The following is a 14968-nucleotide window of genomic DNA, read 5'->3' on the forward strand; positions in this document are numbered from 1 at the left end:
CGGTACGAACACGAATAATACAGTCCGTGTTCGCTCAACACTATTTGTGACAACTCACCAGTGAAAGGATCACTGACAAATAAATTATATTGTATCCATTGCGTTCCTTACAGGCTTGCCCAGAGTGCATTTAGTGTGCTGTAGTCAATTGATGGATGGTGCCACCATGCGATCATAGCAAAAAAGGATCTTCACTAGCACATCTTGCCATTGTGATAATCTTGTCCTTTATTCACATAGAGCAACAAGAATCATCACATGCTGATGTTTCAGGACCCCATAGGATCTTTTTTTTTAGGCAGAATGATGTGAGATATTGAGTTACAATAATACCAACATCCAATCTGGTGTGCTGTTGAGGATCCTTATTTTTCTAGACACACTTACCTTTTCCTGTGAAGTCACTGCTTCAGTAGCCCAACCAGTAAGATTTTGCACCCTTACTGGTCTCTCACTCTAATGTAATAATAAATACAGAGGTACGTATATTTGTACCTTTTAAATCTGCATGAAAATCACCTTTAAGGACATATTTGGCTACATCCAAGCAATCATAGACTGACAAGAGTTGTAGCTGTCCTCTGCATATCTACTGTATCTACACCAGACTTGTATAAAGTACTCTAATTTTCTACTTGAGTAAAAGTACAAGTGCTCGATCAAAAAGTGACTTGAGTAGAAGTGGAAGTGCTCGCAGAAAAAGTTACTTAAGTAGAAGTACTAAAGTATTCAACATTTTTTTTTACTTAAGTATTGCAAGTAGTTTTTTCAAAAAATTTGCTACTTAAGTACTAAAAGTAAAAAGTACCAGTAGTTTTGAAAAAAATTTTCTACTCAAGTACTGAAAGTAGAAGTACAAGTACTGTGTTATGTAGTTATTAAAGAAAGAAGTCAAAAGTTTGAACATCATATTGTTTTTTATTATTTCAAATGATTTATTCAAATGATTAACCTGTGTTTGTTAGTAGTTTCTTGATGCACTTTAAGCGCTGTAGCATCATTTATTTGTTTGTTTCATATTTTCTTTTTATTGGAAAGATTTGGTATAGCAGCTTTTATTATACACAGCCTTTATTTTCGTATGCGCTGATTTACAAATGACATTATACACATTTTTTTGAGCTTTATGCAACCTGCCATCTACTGTTCTGGCAGTGGTAATTTTTTTAAAAGTAACGAGTAACTATACAGCACAAAAAAAAAATACTTGAGTAGAAGTATCGAAATCATCAAAAAAATGTAGTGAAGTAAAAGTAGAAGTAGGAGAAAAAAATTCTACTCTAGGAAAGTACAGATACCGCATTTCGGTACTTAAGTACAGTACTTAAGTAGTTCTACTTCGTTACTATACATCTCTGATCTACACATCCAGTGGATACTTGCTGCTAGGGACAGATGACCCTGGACACAAACAGATGATTACTTTCAGGGCCAGTCATCTGTCCCTAGCCACAGGAAACCAGTTGATGAGTGGATAACTGCAAGGAGTGGCAGACAACAGTGGATTCTGTCAGCCTGTCATTGCTTTGTACAAACTTTGCAGCTGCAGCTGTCCAGGACCACTTGTGAATCCAACCACAAGAATCTGCAGATGATTCTTTCCACAGGAATCCACTACTGGACCTAAAATCACCAGTATTAATGGGGCCTAAGAATTGTCAGGAAGTTGAAACAATTAATGAAGTCAGTGATATGGATTATTTGATTGATATATGATAGTGCCTCCAATTTTAAATAAATTGTTAAATGCTGAACTAATTGGTTTTTCCCTGAATTCATGCTTAATGCAGATATTTTTAAGCACAATAAAATTGTGTGAAAGTATGGACTACAGAAAAATAAAAAATAAATAAAATTTTATTTTATGGTTAAGTCATTAACAATAATGTATGGAAGTAGGATTAATAGTATGACATAGACACAATTAAATTTCTATTCCACATCTAAACCAGGACTTATACAGTTAAAATTGTGTGCCTGACAATAGGATAAATTGAAAAACGCACTGTCCACTTGTAGGTATTGCAACCAAGGTAGAGAGTACCAATATTCTAACTAACATAGCAGACAACTAGTTCCACATTTATTAGATAGTCTGCTTTCTCTGCAGCAGAATAAAGGAGTCAAGCCTATCTACCGGCTGTGATGAAACAGCTTGGATTTGGATACCTATTACCTAGGGAATTGTGATACTGTAGATGACAGATTTGGTCAAAATCTAGCCCACAAATAAGGAATACCTTAAATGGAACTTTTAAGGTAATGATCCAATTATACATAACCCAGAAAGTAATTGGTATTGAATTAAAAGCCACATCCTAATAGGACCTTCAGGGGATTCAATTAAGCATCTCAGACTGAGAGATGATGATCAAAGATGTAAATTAAGGAGAATAAAGCTAAAGAGATCAAGATGGATATTCAAAGACAGCATGATGGTCAAGATGATATCCCCTTTCTTTCTGAGCTTCCCTTTTTAATTTCCAAAAACTCCATCTAGGGACAAGCTCAGAGGGTGTAGTCTGAAACATTTACTCACCTTTGACTGGGGAGTAATATTACTGATTAACTAAGAGCCCATTCACACTAGCGCGACTTGTGAGGCAACTTGTGTTGCCCCAGGTCGCTTGACATAACAAAAGCAATGTTAATCAATCAGTGCTGTCTTAATTGGCACTACTGAAGTTGCTCCGACTTCAGAAAAGGGTCCTGTACTACTTTGAAGCGACCTGTGATCCGACTGTCCCATATACTTCAATGGGAGTTGCCTCCTTATCTTAATTGACACGACTTGTTATCAGACTTTCCAGGAAGAAGAAAGACATTAGCCAGGCATTCCCCACAGACAAAGTCGCCTGTCTCTTCAAAGTAGTGCACAAGTCTCTTCCAAGTCTCTTCCAAGTCTCTTCCAAGTCTCTTCCAAGTCTCTAAACAAGTCTCTTCAAGTCACGGGGCGACTTTCTGGTAGTGGTAGTGTGAACCAGCTCTAAATGTTTGCACAGTCAGTGGGTTAACTAGTCCACCAGATGGCAATCTAAGACTTGGAATTCTAATATTAGGTCTTTTGGGAATACAATTGTATTTTATTTAATGCAATCTTATAGGAGATTTATTCGTTTTATCCTTAAATTTATCTACATATATAATTTTACGTATCAGGTGTATAGTTACTGTATATTCCTCTGGGGTGTTTTATTAAGATTTGTAATATTAATCTCAAGTGTCCTAAAATTTTAATCATGTGATGTTTGTGATAGAGAGGTGATTGATCCAGAGATCAATTTCATGGACTAATTATGACTTTTCTGAGGATCTCTGTATCAAACCTGCACAAATGTTTTTTTTCCATCTTACTCCCGAGTCATATAGATTGTGGAACATAACACTTTCCTATTTTCATAATCACACTAGAGCATAAGTATGGTAATATGATGCTTGTCAGCATTGAGTGATTTTATCTTGTGTATATATATAAAGATTGAAAAGTGTCTTCATATTTTAAATATTTTAATATTTATGATTTCCAATAATGTTCCAAAAGGAAAAACTGTCTTATAAAATATTGAACAGCTAAATTGAGTCCTTTTAACCTTTATCAAGTCTTCCAAGCAAATGTTTCACCAGATCTTCAGGCTGTTAATATTTCACCACATAGTTTGTTAGCAAAGATCAAAAGACTGTTATTCCTGGATTTGTGTTTCAAATATGGAAACAGGACTGGTGCAATAGCCCATATTGGACTTATTTGAGTAGCAAATCACCCATTGTTCTTTGAGGCAGTTTTATTCAACTTTCTTGGCTTGTCTTATTGGAGAATTTCTATGTCTAAATGTTTGATGCCACTTCAGTGTAACCAATATTGTCCCCTTCCAGGTGTTATGTAACTAATAAATCTATCGTTTTCTTTTACAAAAAGATTTTATAGATTTTTCCAAGTTTAACAATAAGGAAAAATAAACACCAAGTAAAGGCACATTGGCACAGTACAAACAGTGTGGTTAAGAAAGGCACATCTCATCAGGAACTACAGTATCTGAGTTTCATGTATTAGTGGGAATGGGTCAAAATTGTTGTCTAGGTATGCACAGGGAGGTAAGAACCAAAGAGAACAATGCTGTGCAATAGTCAATGAAGAATGCTCTTTGCCATTGATAGCCAACACCTTAAAATGTGGTGTAGAGAAGTAAATCTACTGTTTTGGATTGTTTGTGTTCCAGCAATACCTTTGTTTTGACAAATAGGCCCCCTTTAGCTCTGAGACTTGTAAAAATTCATGTGACATAGGATTTAGTTAATCTGAAAACCAAGCAATGTTATATTTTATAAATTAAAAGCAGAAGAACCCTGTCAGAGTGGGTGAGCGTCGGAGGGATGAGATTGAAGCAAACACTAAAGAAACAAAGTAATTTACAAGGACCATGGTTAAAGAAAACCTGTGGGATAAATACAAAGGCTGCTAATTCTGACCTCTCCATCTGAAAATACTAGTTATCTAACGGTCTCTGGTATTGCTACTTTATTTTTTTTTACAAGCTATTTTACAAGCCAGGGGAAACACGAGAAGTATAGCAATCATATATAACAACACACTACAAATCTAGTACAACCACATAGAAGATGCATAACACAGGCAATGAGGTTGATTTACTAAAGGCAAGTAGACTGTGCACTTTGCAAGTGCAGTTGCACTCATTTTCCCCAGAGCTTAGTAAATGCGGTGAAGCTCTGCTGATTTCCCTTATCCAAACATGTGCACCTGATTGGGTATTCTTCAAAGAGCCTCACCACCTTCACTATGCCCTGGGAAAAACAAGTGCAACTGCACTTGCAAAATGCACAGTTGATCTGCCTTTAGTAAATCAATGTATAGGATAATATGCTGCACTTGATTAAAACATATAAAATTTACAGAACTAAAATAACTGCTAGCACAACAATTTGTCAAACCACAACTAATAAACAAAGAGAGAGGGAAAATGTGCAGCGCTAAAAAAAAAATCCAAACATATATGAATTAGACTTAAAATAACCCAAATTCCATGATATAGTTCATATAGATGGATTACATGCAGAAGATAAATCAAAATCAAACTGGAGCGTATGTAATAGCAGTCATCAGTGATCAGTCATACAAATATATAGTCCTGTGTGGTGGAAGATAGCTGATATGGAAAAACCACAAAAAGAGCCTTCACCATTTTGTGTTGGACCATTCAGAGACAACAACAAGCGACCAGAGGCAGGGAGGTCAGCAAGGGGTGATCGCTGGAGAACATTGCTTTAAGTTCAGGGGGATCGCACAGGTCAGTGAGGGAAATGGGGAATGAAAGTCTGACATTTGCATGGGGATTTTTATGTCATCTGAGCTGCCTATATCTCTGGATCCTCTTGGCTATTTTGGCATGCAGTTTTCACTAAAGGGAATATACCCACAAGTTTATACAGATCTATTTCCCTGGATTATGATTGCGCCCAGTGATGGTGGATTTCCTGAGGCTATTGTGGATCTCTGTTGGTAAAGGCTCTTTTTGTGGTTTTCAATATCAGCTATCTTCCACCACACAGGGCTATATATTTGTGGGACTGATCACTGGGGACTTCTATTACATACGCTCCAGTTTGATTTATCTTCCACATGTAATCCATCTATATGAACTCTATCATGGACTTTGGGATATTTTAAGTCAAATTCATATATATTTGGATTTTTTTTTAGCGCTGCACATTTTCCCTCTGTTTTTAGTAAATCAACCCAAATGTGTCCAGATTAGTAATACTCAATAACAACCACGAAGTGTATAAAAAAAAAAAAACATACAGAGAGGGGAAGAAGAATACAAGAGAAAAAGAATATAGAGAAAATACCACAAAAGGAAAAAGATAAGCATAAGCAGATTCAGTCACATAGACTTGAGCCTCAAAGGTAATAAGGAATTATAATATATATAAACACCAAAGAGAATAATAAGTGAGCACCTAAAGGTCACAGCAGCTGGCTCTCAAGGTGACGCCACAAACCTTGTGTACAAAATGTAAGAAACATCCACCATGTGCAGTGAAAAGACAGTGCTACTATTCCCCTCCCCTATGCACTCACCAGAAATAATGGAATATATATATATGTGACAAACACTATCTGGATATCCACCACGTGAGAAAGAACTAATCTGATCACTCCTCCACCATTTATGCACTAAGAGGTACATAGCATATCATGACCCACTTGCGCTTGAGTGGTTCACCATGTCTCCATAGTTCATAATGTAAACATCACGTTACACTCAAGGTGCTAGAAAAAAGCTCACCGCACAAAGCCAGAAATATTATATATAGTGTAGTAAAAACCAAGTTTGGGCTTTTGTTAATGGTTGTCGGCTATGGCGACTATGTGGATTGATATTCCTGGTCTCCAACAAAATAGCAATTTTACAATTTCCTGTTTCCTCTTTTGTCCAATTTCCAGCTCATTAGCGGGCTGTTTAAGAGATTCTTAAACAGTGCTGAAGGTAGTAGGAGGCTTACCTTGATGAGGTGCCTGCGCACTAAATGCATTGGGAGGGGACTTATCTGTTTCTGTTTCCTGGGATGGCGGCCATCTTAGTAAGCCTGGCCAAGATTGTTTTTTCTTCTCAATCTGGAAGATCTTCATATTTTTTGGACTTTTGACAGACTTTTTTTAATGTTTTTTGAACACTGTATATTTTGAGCACTGCACTTTGTTTCTTGTTTAGGAATTATAAAATAATTACATGGATGGGCAGAATTTCTCTTCTATTACAACTATTAAATCTCTCATAAAAGCCACTGGATTTTCAATAATACATCAGAAAACGTATAGATATTACCTGTGATTGTTAGATATTTTCATAATGGCCAAAGTGGGTAAAGAAAACTAAAGTGGAGAACTGTATTTTCTCTAAATGAGGATAAGGTATAAGGAGAATATTACAATTACTTTACAGAATACACAAGTTGGTGATCGATGATGTCCGACCAGAAGATGAAGCTGACTATACATTTATCCCTGATGGATTTGCTTTGACACTCTCTGCCAAGCTCAACTTCCTTGGTTAGTACTTGTGCTACCCACACAAACAATTCCAGTTGTTAATTAAATTTTACAGTGTAGTTTAGCAAATATATCTAAAAAAAATGATTAATCTCTAAGGTTAATATGCATGCATTTCCTTTGCTCCAGTTGTCATATGCTGGACACCCCCGCCCCCCCCCCCCTTCTATATTACCCCCTTCTATATTAAAAGAGGAACTCCAGCCTTTCTTTCAGTCTTGCACAGTTGTACAGGCTCCTCTTCTGTTCTGAAACTGATTACTCTGATTTCACTGATTTTACTCTGAGCTTCTCAGTATGTGCACTAGAAGATGCAACATGTGAGATAGAAGCCACCTCATTTCCTGGGTGGAGAACATTCAGGATCATCTATTCCTTCCTTCCTTCCTTTCGTTGTTACTTTCTTCCCCTGTGTGCAGCGGGAGCCTTAACAGGGCAGCACTGGAGGGGTATGTCTGCCATAATGTGCTAACATGCGGTGCATGTTATGCGGTATATGTAGATTAAACCAGCTTTCAATGTGGTTCAGAAGCTGACACAAAGTTGATGCCTCTAAGGTGTTCTTGTGATGCAGCTTAGAAAGTGAAGAACCATTGTGAAGGGACATTTTTGCCATGCATTAATACTAAAGAAATATCACGCTCTAAACACCATTCTGTGCATTGTCATTGTGATAACACATAGTCCTACTCTCACTAAAATATTTATTTTTCTCCTTTTTTCACAGAGATCAAAATTGAATATGTTCCTCGTCAAGGTAAGACTTAAAGCATATCCGAAAAGTGGACATCTGCAATTTCTTTAATCCCTATATGCAATACTATGCTTTCCTGCATCTAGTGGCTTGACTTTTAATATTACTTACAGTATATCCTAGTTCCAGACTTTGTCTGCAGCCCTATAAAACATTGGAAAACCATTGTTAGTTAACACTTTGGCTTTAGGACACCAATAACTAACACCAACATTGAAACGAATTAAATATATTTCCTATACGGAAACAGCGATTCCCTTCATGTTACTACAATTAGATGTCCCAGATACTTTAAATAAAGGACTTACACATTGCTTTTATTAATTGATTGAATTATTGTTTAGTAGAAGGAAAAATATTATTATATCATTTTACCAATAGTAGATATATAAATATATATAAGAAAATTACAATTATTTTTTCATTAATGTCTTTAAAATTAATGTAAACATTGAAAAACTAGCAATATATTTTGAAACAATACAGGAATATGCTTCCTGCAGATATTATCTATATTTGTTAGAAAACTACATTTAGTACAATGTTAGACATACCCCAATAATTAAAAAGCAGCACACCACATTGTCTTCTAGCCCTTCTTCATCCTGGCTAAATGATACTATACAAGGGAATAAAAGAGCTTGATACCATTTCAAATTTAGGTACTCACACTAGATGCATTTGGAAAAACTTATGTCATAATGAAAACAGAGCTGCATTATAATGTGTATTTACATTTGCCAAGAGTTCCGCTTTAACAGCACACATTGCACTCAAATGCTTACAAAATAGCACAATTAATTAGGCCAATGTGTAACATGCATTATCTCATACTGACCAAAATAAATGCATTTTCTAGTGACCTGACTTTTACCACTGTACTGAACAAATCTTTACATTTAAAATAAGATATTATTTCACTTCTTTAGAACCCCCCAAGATCCATCTTGATTGTTCTGGAGGTGAACATATCAACACTATCATTGTTGTGGCTGGAAACAAACTTCGCTTTGATGTCCCAATCACTGGAGAGCCCGCACCAACAGTTGCATGGTTCAAAGCAGACAAGGTAAGTCAACAGCAATGGTTTCCAATGTATACTTAAAAGGTCACTCCACCAAATCATTATATTTCACTTGCACACAGAAGCTGGTGGGATGAGTCACATTCTGAAAAAAAAGAAAAAGGTAGGGTGCTCTGAGCAACAAATCTAGCCAGAGGGATGTCCACAATTAAAGGAAGGTTCAATTGCTGTGAAGATTGAAGATGCTTGATGGATATGGATACAAACACTGGGCTGCACTCCAGGATAGAAGCAGGCTCTAACAAGAGCGGGAGAGAAAGGGAGGCGCCTCTAAGTGCAGTATCACAACACAATTTATTAGGCTATTAAAAACACACAGACAAAATTGATGTAGAAGAAAGGCCCATCGATAAAAACAACCCAGCGATCCGGCCAGCAGAGGGAAATCATCGGTAGATATCGTGACAGGACTGCCACACTGCCTGGGCCAGCGCTAAAAGCATAAGCTGGAATTTACATAAGCAGGAAGCGGCCCTGGGCCAGCATGGATTGCAGCTTCGGATCTGACGTAAGAGAGGCGGGATGCGTTTTGGAGCCTCTGATTGGCTCCTTCTTCATGCCGTGGGAACTAGAAGCCAAAGTATGTGGGTATATATATATATATATATATACTGTATATATATATATATATATATATATATAGAGGAGGGGAGGGGTAATGGGTGGGTGTATGGGCGGGAACATGTATCGGAAACAAATGCCAAGTGCTCTGTATGCATATAATATACACAGGAGGCACCAATTTATAAAAACACTACAAAAGAGAAAGAAAAAAAACACTAAAACACAATTAAGAGTAAAATAAAACAAAAAGCCAGAATAACATATTGTTGTGCGTTTTACACATTCGAGAATATTATTCTAAATGAATATAACAAGTTCTTTTTAATCGATTAATTTCTTTTTAACAGCATATACCAATCTTAGTGAATATAGACTACAGTAAGGAATATATAAGTATATTTATTCACAAGACATGTATTCACAATAAATAGTTAGACTTGAGGTGACACATAGAGAAAACATTTACATAAAATACAAACCTTAAACGATAAATGCAATTGGATATGTAGCTCAATAATAAAATGAAAAAGAAAGCAAGATTACGTTTTTCCCAGGTATAGTAGTGTTCTATATAATCAGACCAAAATTGTCTGTAAATTTCGCAGCCAACAGTCACTCCGCTGCAGTTGGAGTGAGAATAGGCTATGCAAAACGGGAGACTAAATCGCTAATATTGCGCTAAACTTCAAAAAAAAGGAGCAAAACCAGGACCAAGGCCCTGTCCCACCCACTCAGCGCTAATGGTATATGTGAGGGCCTTCAGTTGAAGTCCGTGATGACGAAACGCGTCAGAGCGTGATCTCGCGGCTACCTAGACAACCCTGCTAGTGTCCTACGTCACACCATCATACGATCTGGAACCCGGAAGTCCGGTGTCCGGTCCTTCGTTAACAGCGGTAACAGCGTATGTGCGGTTCTAGCGTGAGGATCAGCGGGATCTCTTGGTACAAATTCTACATGTTGTTATTCTTTTACCATATGAATAATAAGAAAACTGGTGATTCCATTCACACGCCTATTCCAGGACCGGGATTTGAGTTGCCATTTTGAAGTGGAATTCAGCCTTATATCCAGAGCGTTTGACCTTTCAATTAAGGGTACGTTCCCATTACCTAGGGGATGCACGGTGGTGTGGTGAAGGCTCTTTTACTTCTCCTGGGTATTTGAAGAGGACTTTAAGTCTAAGTGAACAATATCTAATGTTTATTTGACACCCTGTAGCTTCCATTGGGGGATTGTCTGTATGACACAATTTCTACCCCCCTCTTGGTGTAGGTTAATGAATTACACGTTCATGTCTTTGTCCAGGCTGTTATCCGTTATTTGTCTTCTCAGGGTAGAAACAATAGTTTATTTGCTAGGGAATGGGTGAACACAGGTGTGATCCTGAAACTAGCTGAATATCTGCTATTGTGTGGAGAAACTGCATTGCCAAAGCATTATGTTTACGACTTTCATGACCAGGGGAAACATGGCTTTTTATCTTTTGAAGTCCGTTGTATGTAAAACCTTCCCCTCCAAGGCCATTCCACCTGTGATAAGCAATTTAGTTGCCTGCCTCTCCAGAGCATTATATTCAAAGTTTACCTAAACACAATTTCCTTTGGGGGCAGACGACATAGCTTCTCATCTCAAGGACATGTAAATAAAACAAATCCAACAAATGACACAATGTGTGCTTGAAACTGAAGGGATTTTGACTGAATCAGTGACAAGGTCATTTGAGGCCTCAAAGTTCACAATTCTTGACCTGTAATATGGAAGATGGGGCCATTCGGTAAGTGTGTGGAGCATCTGGTGACAGATTCTTTCTCCCTCTGTCTTTCTTGCACAAAGGATGCATTTCTTTTGAGCACCAAGCACTTTAATACACTGAACTGATTTGTTGCACAAATTGCACCTGCACTTTTGAGTATAAGGACTATAATTTTATGCTTTATATGAATTAATTTATCGGAATATTTAATTGCATATACACCTTTTTTGCACTGTCACTTTATGATATATTATTTATTTTTGAAGACTTGTGATTCACTTTAGAATTTGTACACAATTTTGAGCGCTGTCTCCCCTTTTGTTTTACAATATGGAAAATGTATTTCTATTTTGTACTGTAAGTCTGACAATATATAAATTCTAGTAAAAAAGGAAAAATAAATATAACATTAAAATGGACAAACAAATGATAAGAATGTATGCAAGATGCAGACTACTGCGGGACTATTGCAATGTGTATAATATATGTTATAGGGCCATATCATACATAGGGGGATACTATTAAAAAAAAAAAAAAATATGTGCACAATGATCAGAGACACCTACTATGAAAGTACATCTTGGGGCATGCAACACAAAAAAACAAAAAACAAAACATATGCACAATTATCAGTGGCACATACTATGAAAGTACATCTAGGGGACACGCAATAAAAATAAAAAAAGGGAGAAGTTATATGTGCTCGAAGATCATATGCGAGTATACTTTGTATTATTCAAAGTACTGTATTGATTTCCAACTCTTCGTGTAATCCACCAGGAGAGAAAACATCTAGAGAATTAATGCAGTATGTTTCCTTTTGACATAACTTGTGGAATCGCTCCGCAGAGGAAAGATCTCAGAACATGGTATCAATTACCCATACTTTTAGGTTTAAACCTGAAGTAGACTTGTTGTGATATTCCAGAAAATGTTTAGGCACGCTATGTATGTCCTTACCCTCAGTGATAAGGTGGCGGTGCTTGCCAAATCGCTTTAGCAAAAGCTTTATAGTTCGGCCAAAATAGAAGAGGCTGCAAGGGCAAGAGAGGCAGTACACTACATGGTAAGATGAGCATGTGTGGAATAAGTCTTGTACTTGACGCAAAAATCCTTCTATCAAGACAAGCTCCTGTTGGATTTGTTTTTATCAATGAGCCTTTCTTCTACATTCATTTTGTAAGTGTGTTTTTATTAGCCTAATAAATTGTGTTGTGAGAAAATGTGGTTATCACCCGCTGGATCATATTTTCATATGCGGCATTCTGATCCTGAGCTCTGGCAAGATTTCCAGGAGGGGTTAAATCTGGAATCCTTTCAACATAGGTCTCACAGTTTCAACATAGGTCTCACTTTTGAGCTAAATCCCCCTCTCTCCAAAGCTTCCTTGGCCTCTTTATCAATTGCCACTGCAACTTCAGGACCTGGGGAGCTGCTCCCAGCTTCTGACCCCCAGTCCCACTCTGTCTCATCAGCCGATCCCCAATCATCCATCCCCTCCTCTATAGAACCATATCTGTACTGGAAGGATGGGGATCCTATGGGTACAAGTCCTGCTTCCTCTTCACCACTGGTACTGGTGGGTGAGACTTGAACAACTGCAGGCTTTGTAGGCTGCTGAATAGCAATGGGAGCAGATCCTGCTACTACTGCTGCGGTAGATGCATCTTCCGGCCACCCTCCAGCCGCTTGTATTGGCATGCATCCCCTCTCTAGGGAGCTCTGTGACGAGCCCCCCTTACAAACACTGAAGGCCCACTGTCTGCTGGCATGGCCTCCAGCTTCATCATTAAGCGCAACATGCCCCTCCCGCCTCCACAGAGGAACTTGGATTCTGCCCCGGTCACCTCCTGAGTGAAGCCTGACTCCCAAGTGACATGCAACTTCTTGGGCTTGCACGCTTGCACTTTTAACGTTATGTTAGCACATTGAGGAGATACCGCTCCTAGGTACTCCAGGCCGCCTCCCGTGCACAGCGCGAGTCCACCTTCAGGCACCATCTGGATGCCTGTGTCCCATACTAGGGATGGACTGGGCTGGTGGATCTGCTCCGGTGTCTGCCTAGCAGAGTCTTCACTGATGGCTGCGGCAATAGCGGCCACACTCTTCTGCTCTCTTGCAAACACCATGTTTCTCTCTCTTTCACGTGTCTCCCTCACAGCCACACCCGAAGGAGGGGGTATTAATAGGACTCCCTTGATCACTCCTGATTGGATGGATGTTCCCGCTATCTCCACCCTTTCGCCATGTTAGGCAGTGACTCCTCCTGCTAGGCAGGTCTGTGTGAAGCGCGCTTTCCCGCGTGGTACAGCAACTCTTCCCCTGCCATGCTCTCTCACTCTAGCCCACAGGGAAGTTGCTGCAAAGCGGACCATGTCACTTGCCAGACATGCATCCACTCTCCTCAATTGCACCAGGGCCACAACTGCGCCTTCCTCTTCTGAAGCCAGCCGTCCCTCCTTGCTAGGCAAGAGTAATATCCCGCTGTCAGACGCACGGTCGATAGTTCTCTTCCTAGCCATACACGTGCAATTGATATCTTCCATACTGTCTCCGAGGTTAGTCCCACTGCCTCTCCCAGCATGGCTGACTACAATCCTCACAGTATCCATGCACCCACTATATAGAAGAAATGCCCCGCTGTCAGATGCGCTGTCAACATTAGTCCATATAGCCTGCACAAACACCCGGCCCCTGGCACCTCGCTCTCCGTACCCCCGGCCACCATCTTCTCTGTCCCCACTGGGACCTTCGGCACCATCTTCTCCAACCCCACCGGGACCCCTGACGCCATCTTCTCTGTCCCCACTGGGACCTCTGGCGCCATCTTCTCCATCCCCACCGGGACCCCTGAGGCCATCTTCTCTGTCCCCATTGGAACCTCTCCCTGTTAAGTAGTTGCAGCATTTATACACTTTTACTTCTCTTCCCTCTACTTTCCAACATCTGACAGCAGAGTACATCTCATAGTCCATGTGGAAGGTTCCCATCACTTAGCAGACTTTACTTGGACACTTGCGTTGCCGTGGGAAACCTTCCATGTGCACTTCTATCTCCATCCCACTCTCCCTGCCTCCCGCAGATCCGGCCTCACACTTGGCTTGATACTTGAACAACAGTTCTGGGACAAAAATTTACTTTTCTGACTTTTTCTTCTGCCGTTGCCAGGGGCAACCGGCCCAGTAACCAATGGCAAAATGCCGGACGAACCCCCAAATGTAGAAGGATTTCCAGGCATTGAGCCTGATGTGGGTCTGCCATGGTCACCGGTAACAACTTCTGCCCATTTAAGCTGAATACCCAAGTGTGAGATTTGAGTCCAAGACCAGTCAGGCATCTTTGGTTTGTTTTGTTTATTTTATAAGGGGATGGGAGAAGGGAATGAGTGGGATACTCCTCTGGCTCAACTAGGTACAAATGCCTTTCAGCGCTGTCTTGACACCGGCTGAATGCTGACCAGCGCTTGCTGGCGCTTGAAAAACACTGACTTGCTGTACTGTACTGAAGACTGATCTCTGACACTCTGCTTAGCTCAAAAGTCTTTGACTGTACTGTAGACTGACTTCTGACACTCTGATTAGCTCAAAAGGCACAGAACACTGCTCCCTCCAGTCCTTCCTGACTGAGGTAGCCTCTGTAAACTGCTTCTGCTGCTGCAACTCTCAACACTGTACACTGCAGGCTGTACACTTCCACTATACACTTCCTCTGTACACTGAACACTTCAGGGCCCAAACACTG

General features: G+C 39.5%; 1 protein-coding gene across 1 annotated transcript in view; it reads left to right on the top strand.

The window, feature by feature from the left end:
- The window catches only part of LOC309568083 (myosin-binding protein C, fast-type-like), a 184826-nt gene that overhangs the window by 125405 nt on the left and 44453 nt on the right, over positions 1–14968 (top strand). The window contains exons 15-17 of the mRNA XM_082273656.1: positions 6963–7069; positions 7797–7826; positions 8753–8892. Of these exons, the coding sequence (XP_082129782.1) occupies positions 6963–7069; positions 7797–7826; positions 8753–8892 (277 nt within the window). The remainder of the gene's footprint in view (positions 1–6962; positions 7070–7796; positions 7827–8752; positions 8893–14968) is intronic.

This window comes from Pelophylax lessonae (genome assembly GCF_965119305.1).
Source record: "Pelophylax lessonae genome assembly, chromosome: 12".
NCBI lineage: Eukaryota > Metazoa > Chordata > Amphibia > Anura > Ranidae > Pelophylax > Pelophylax lessonae.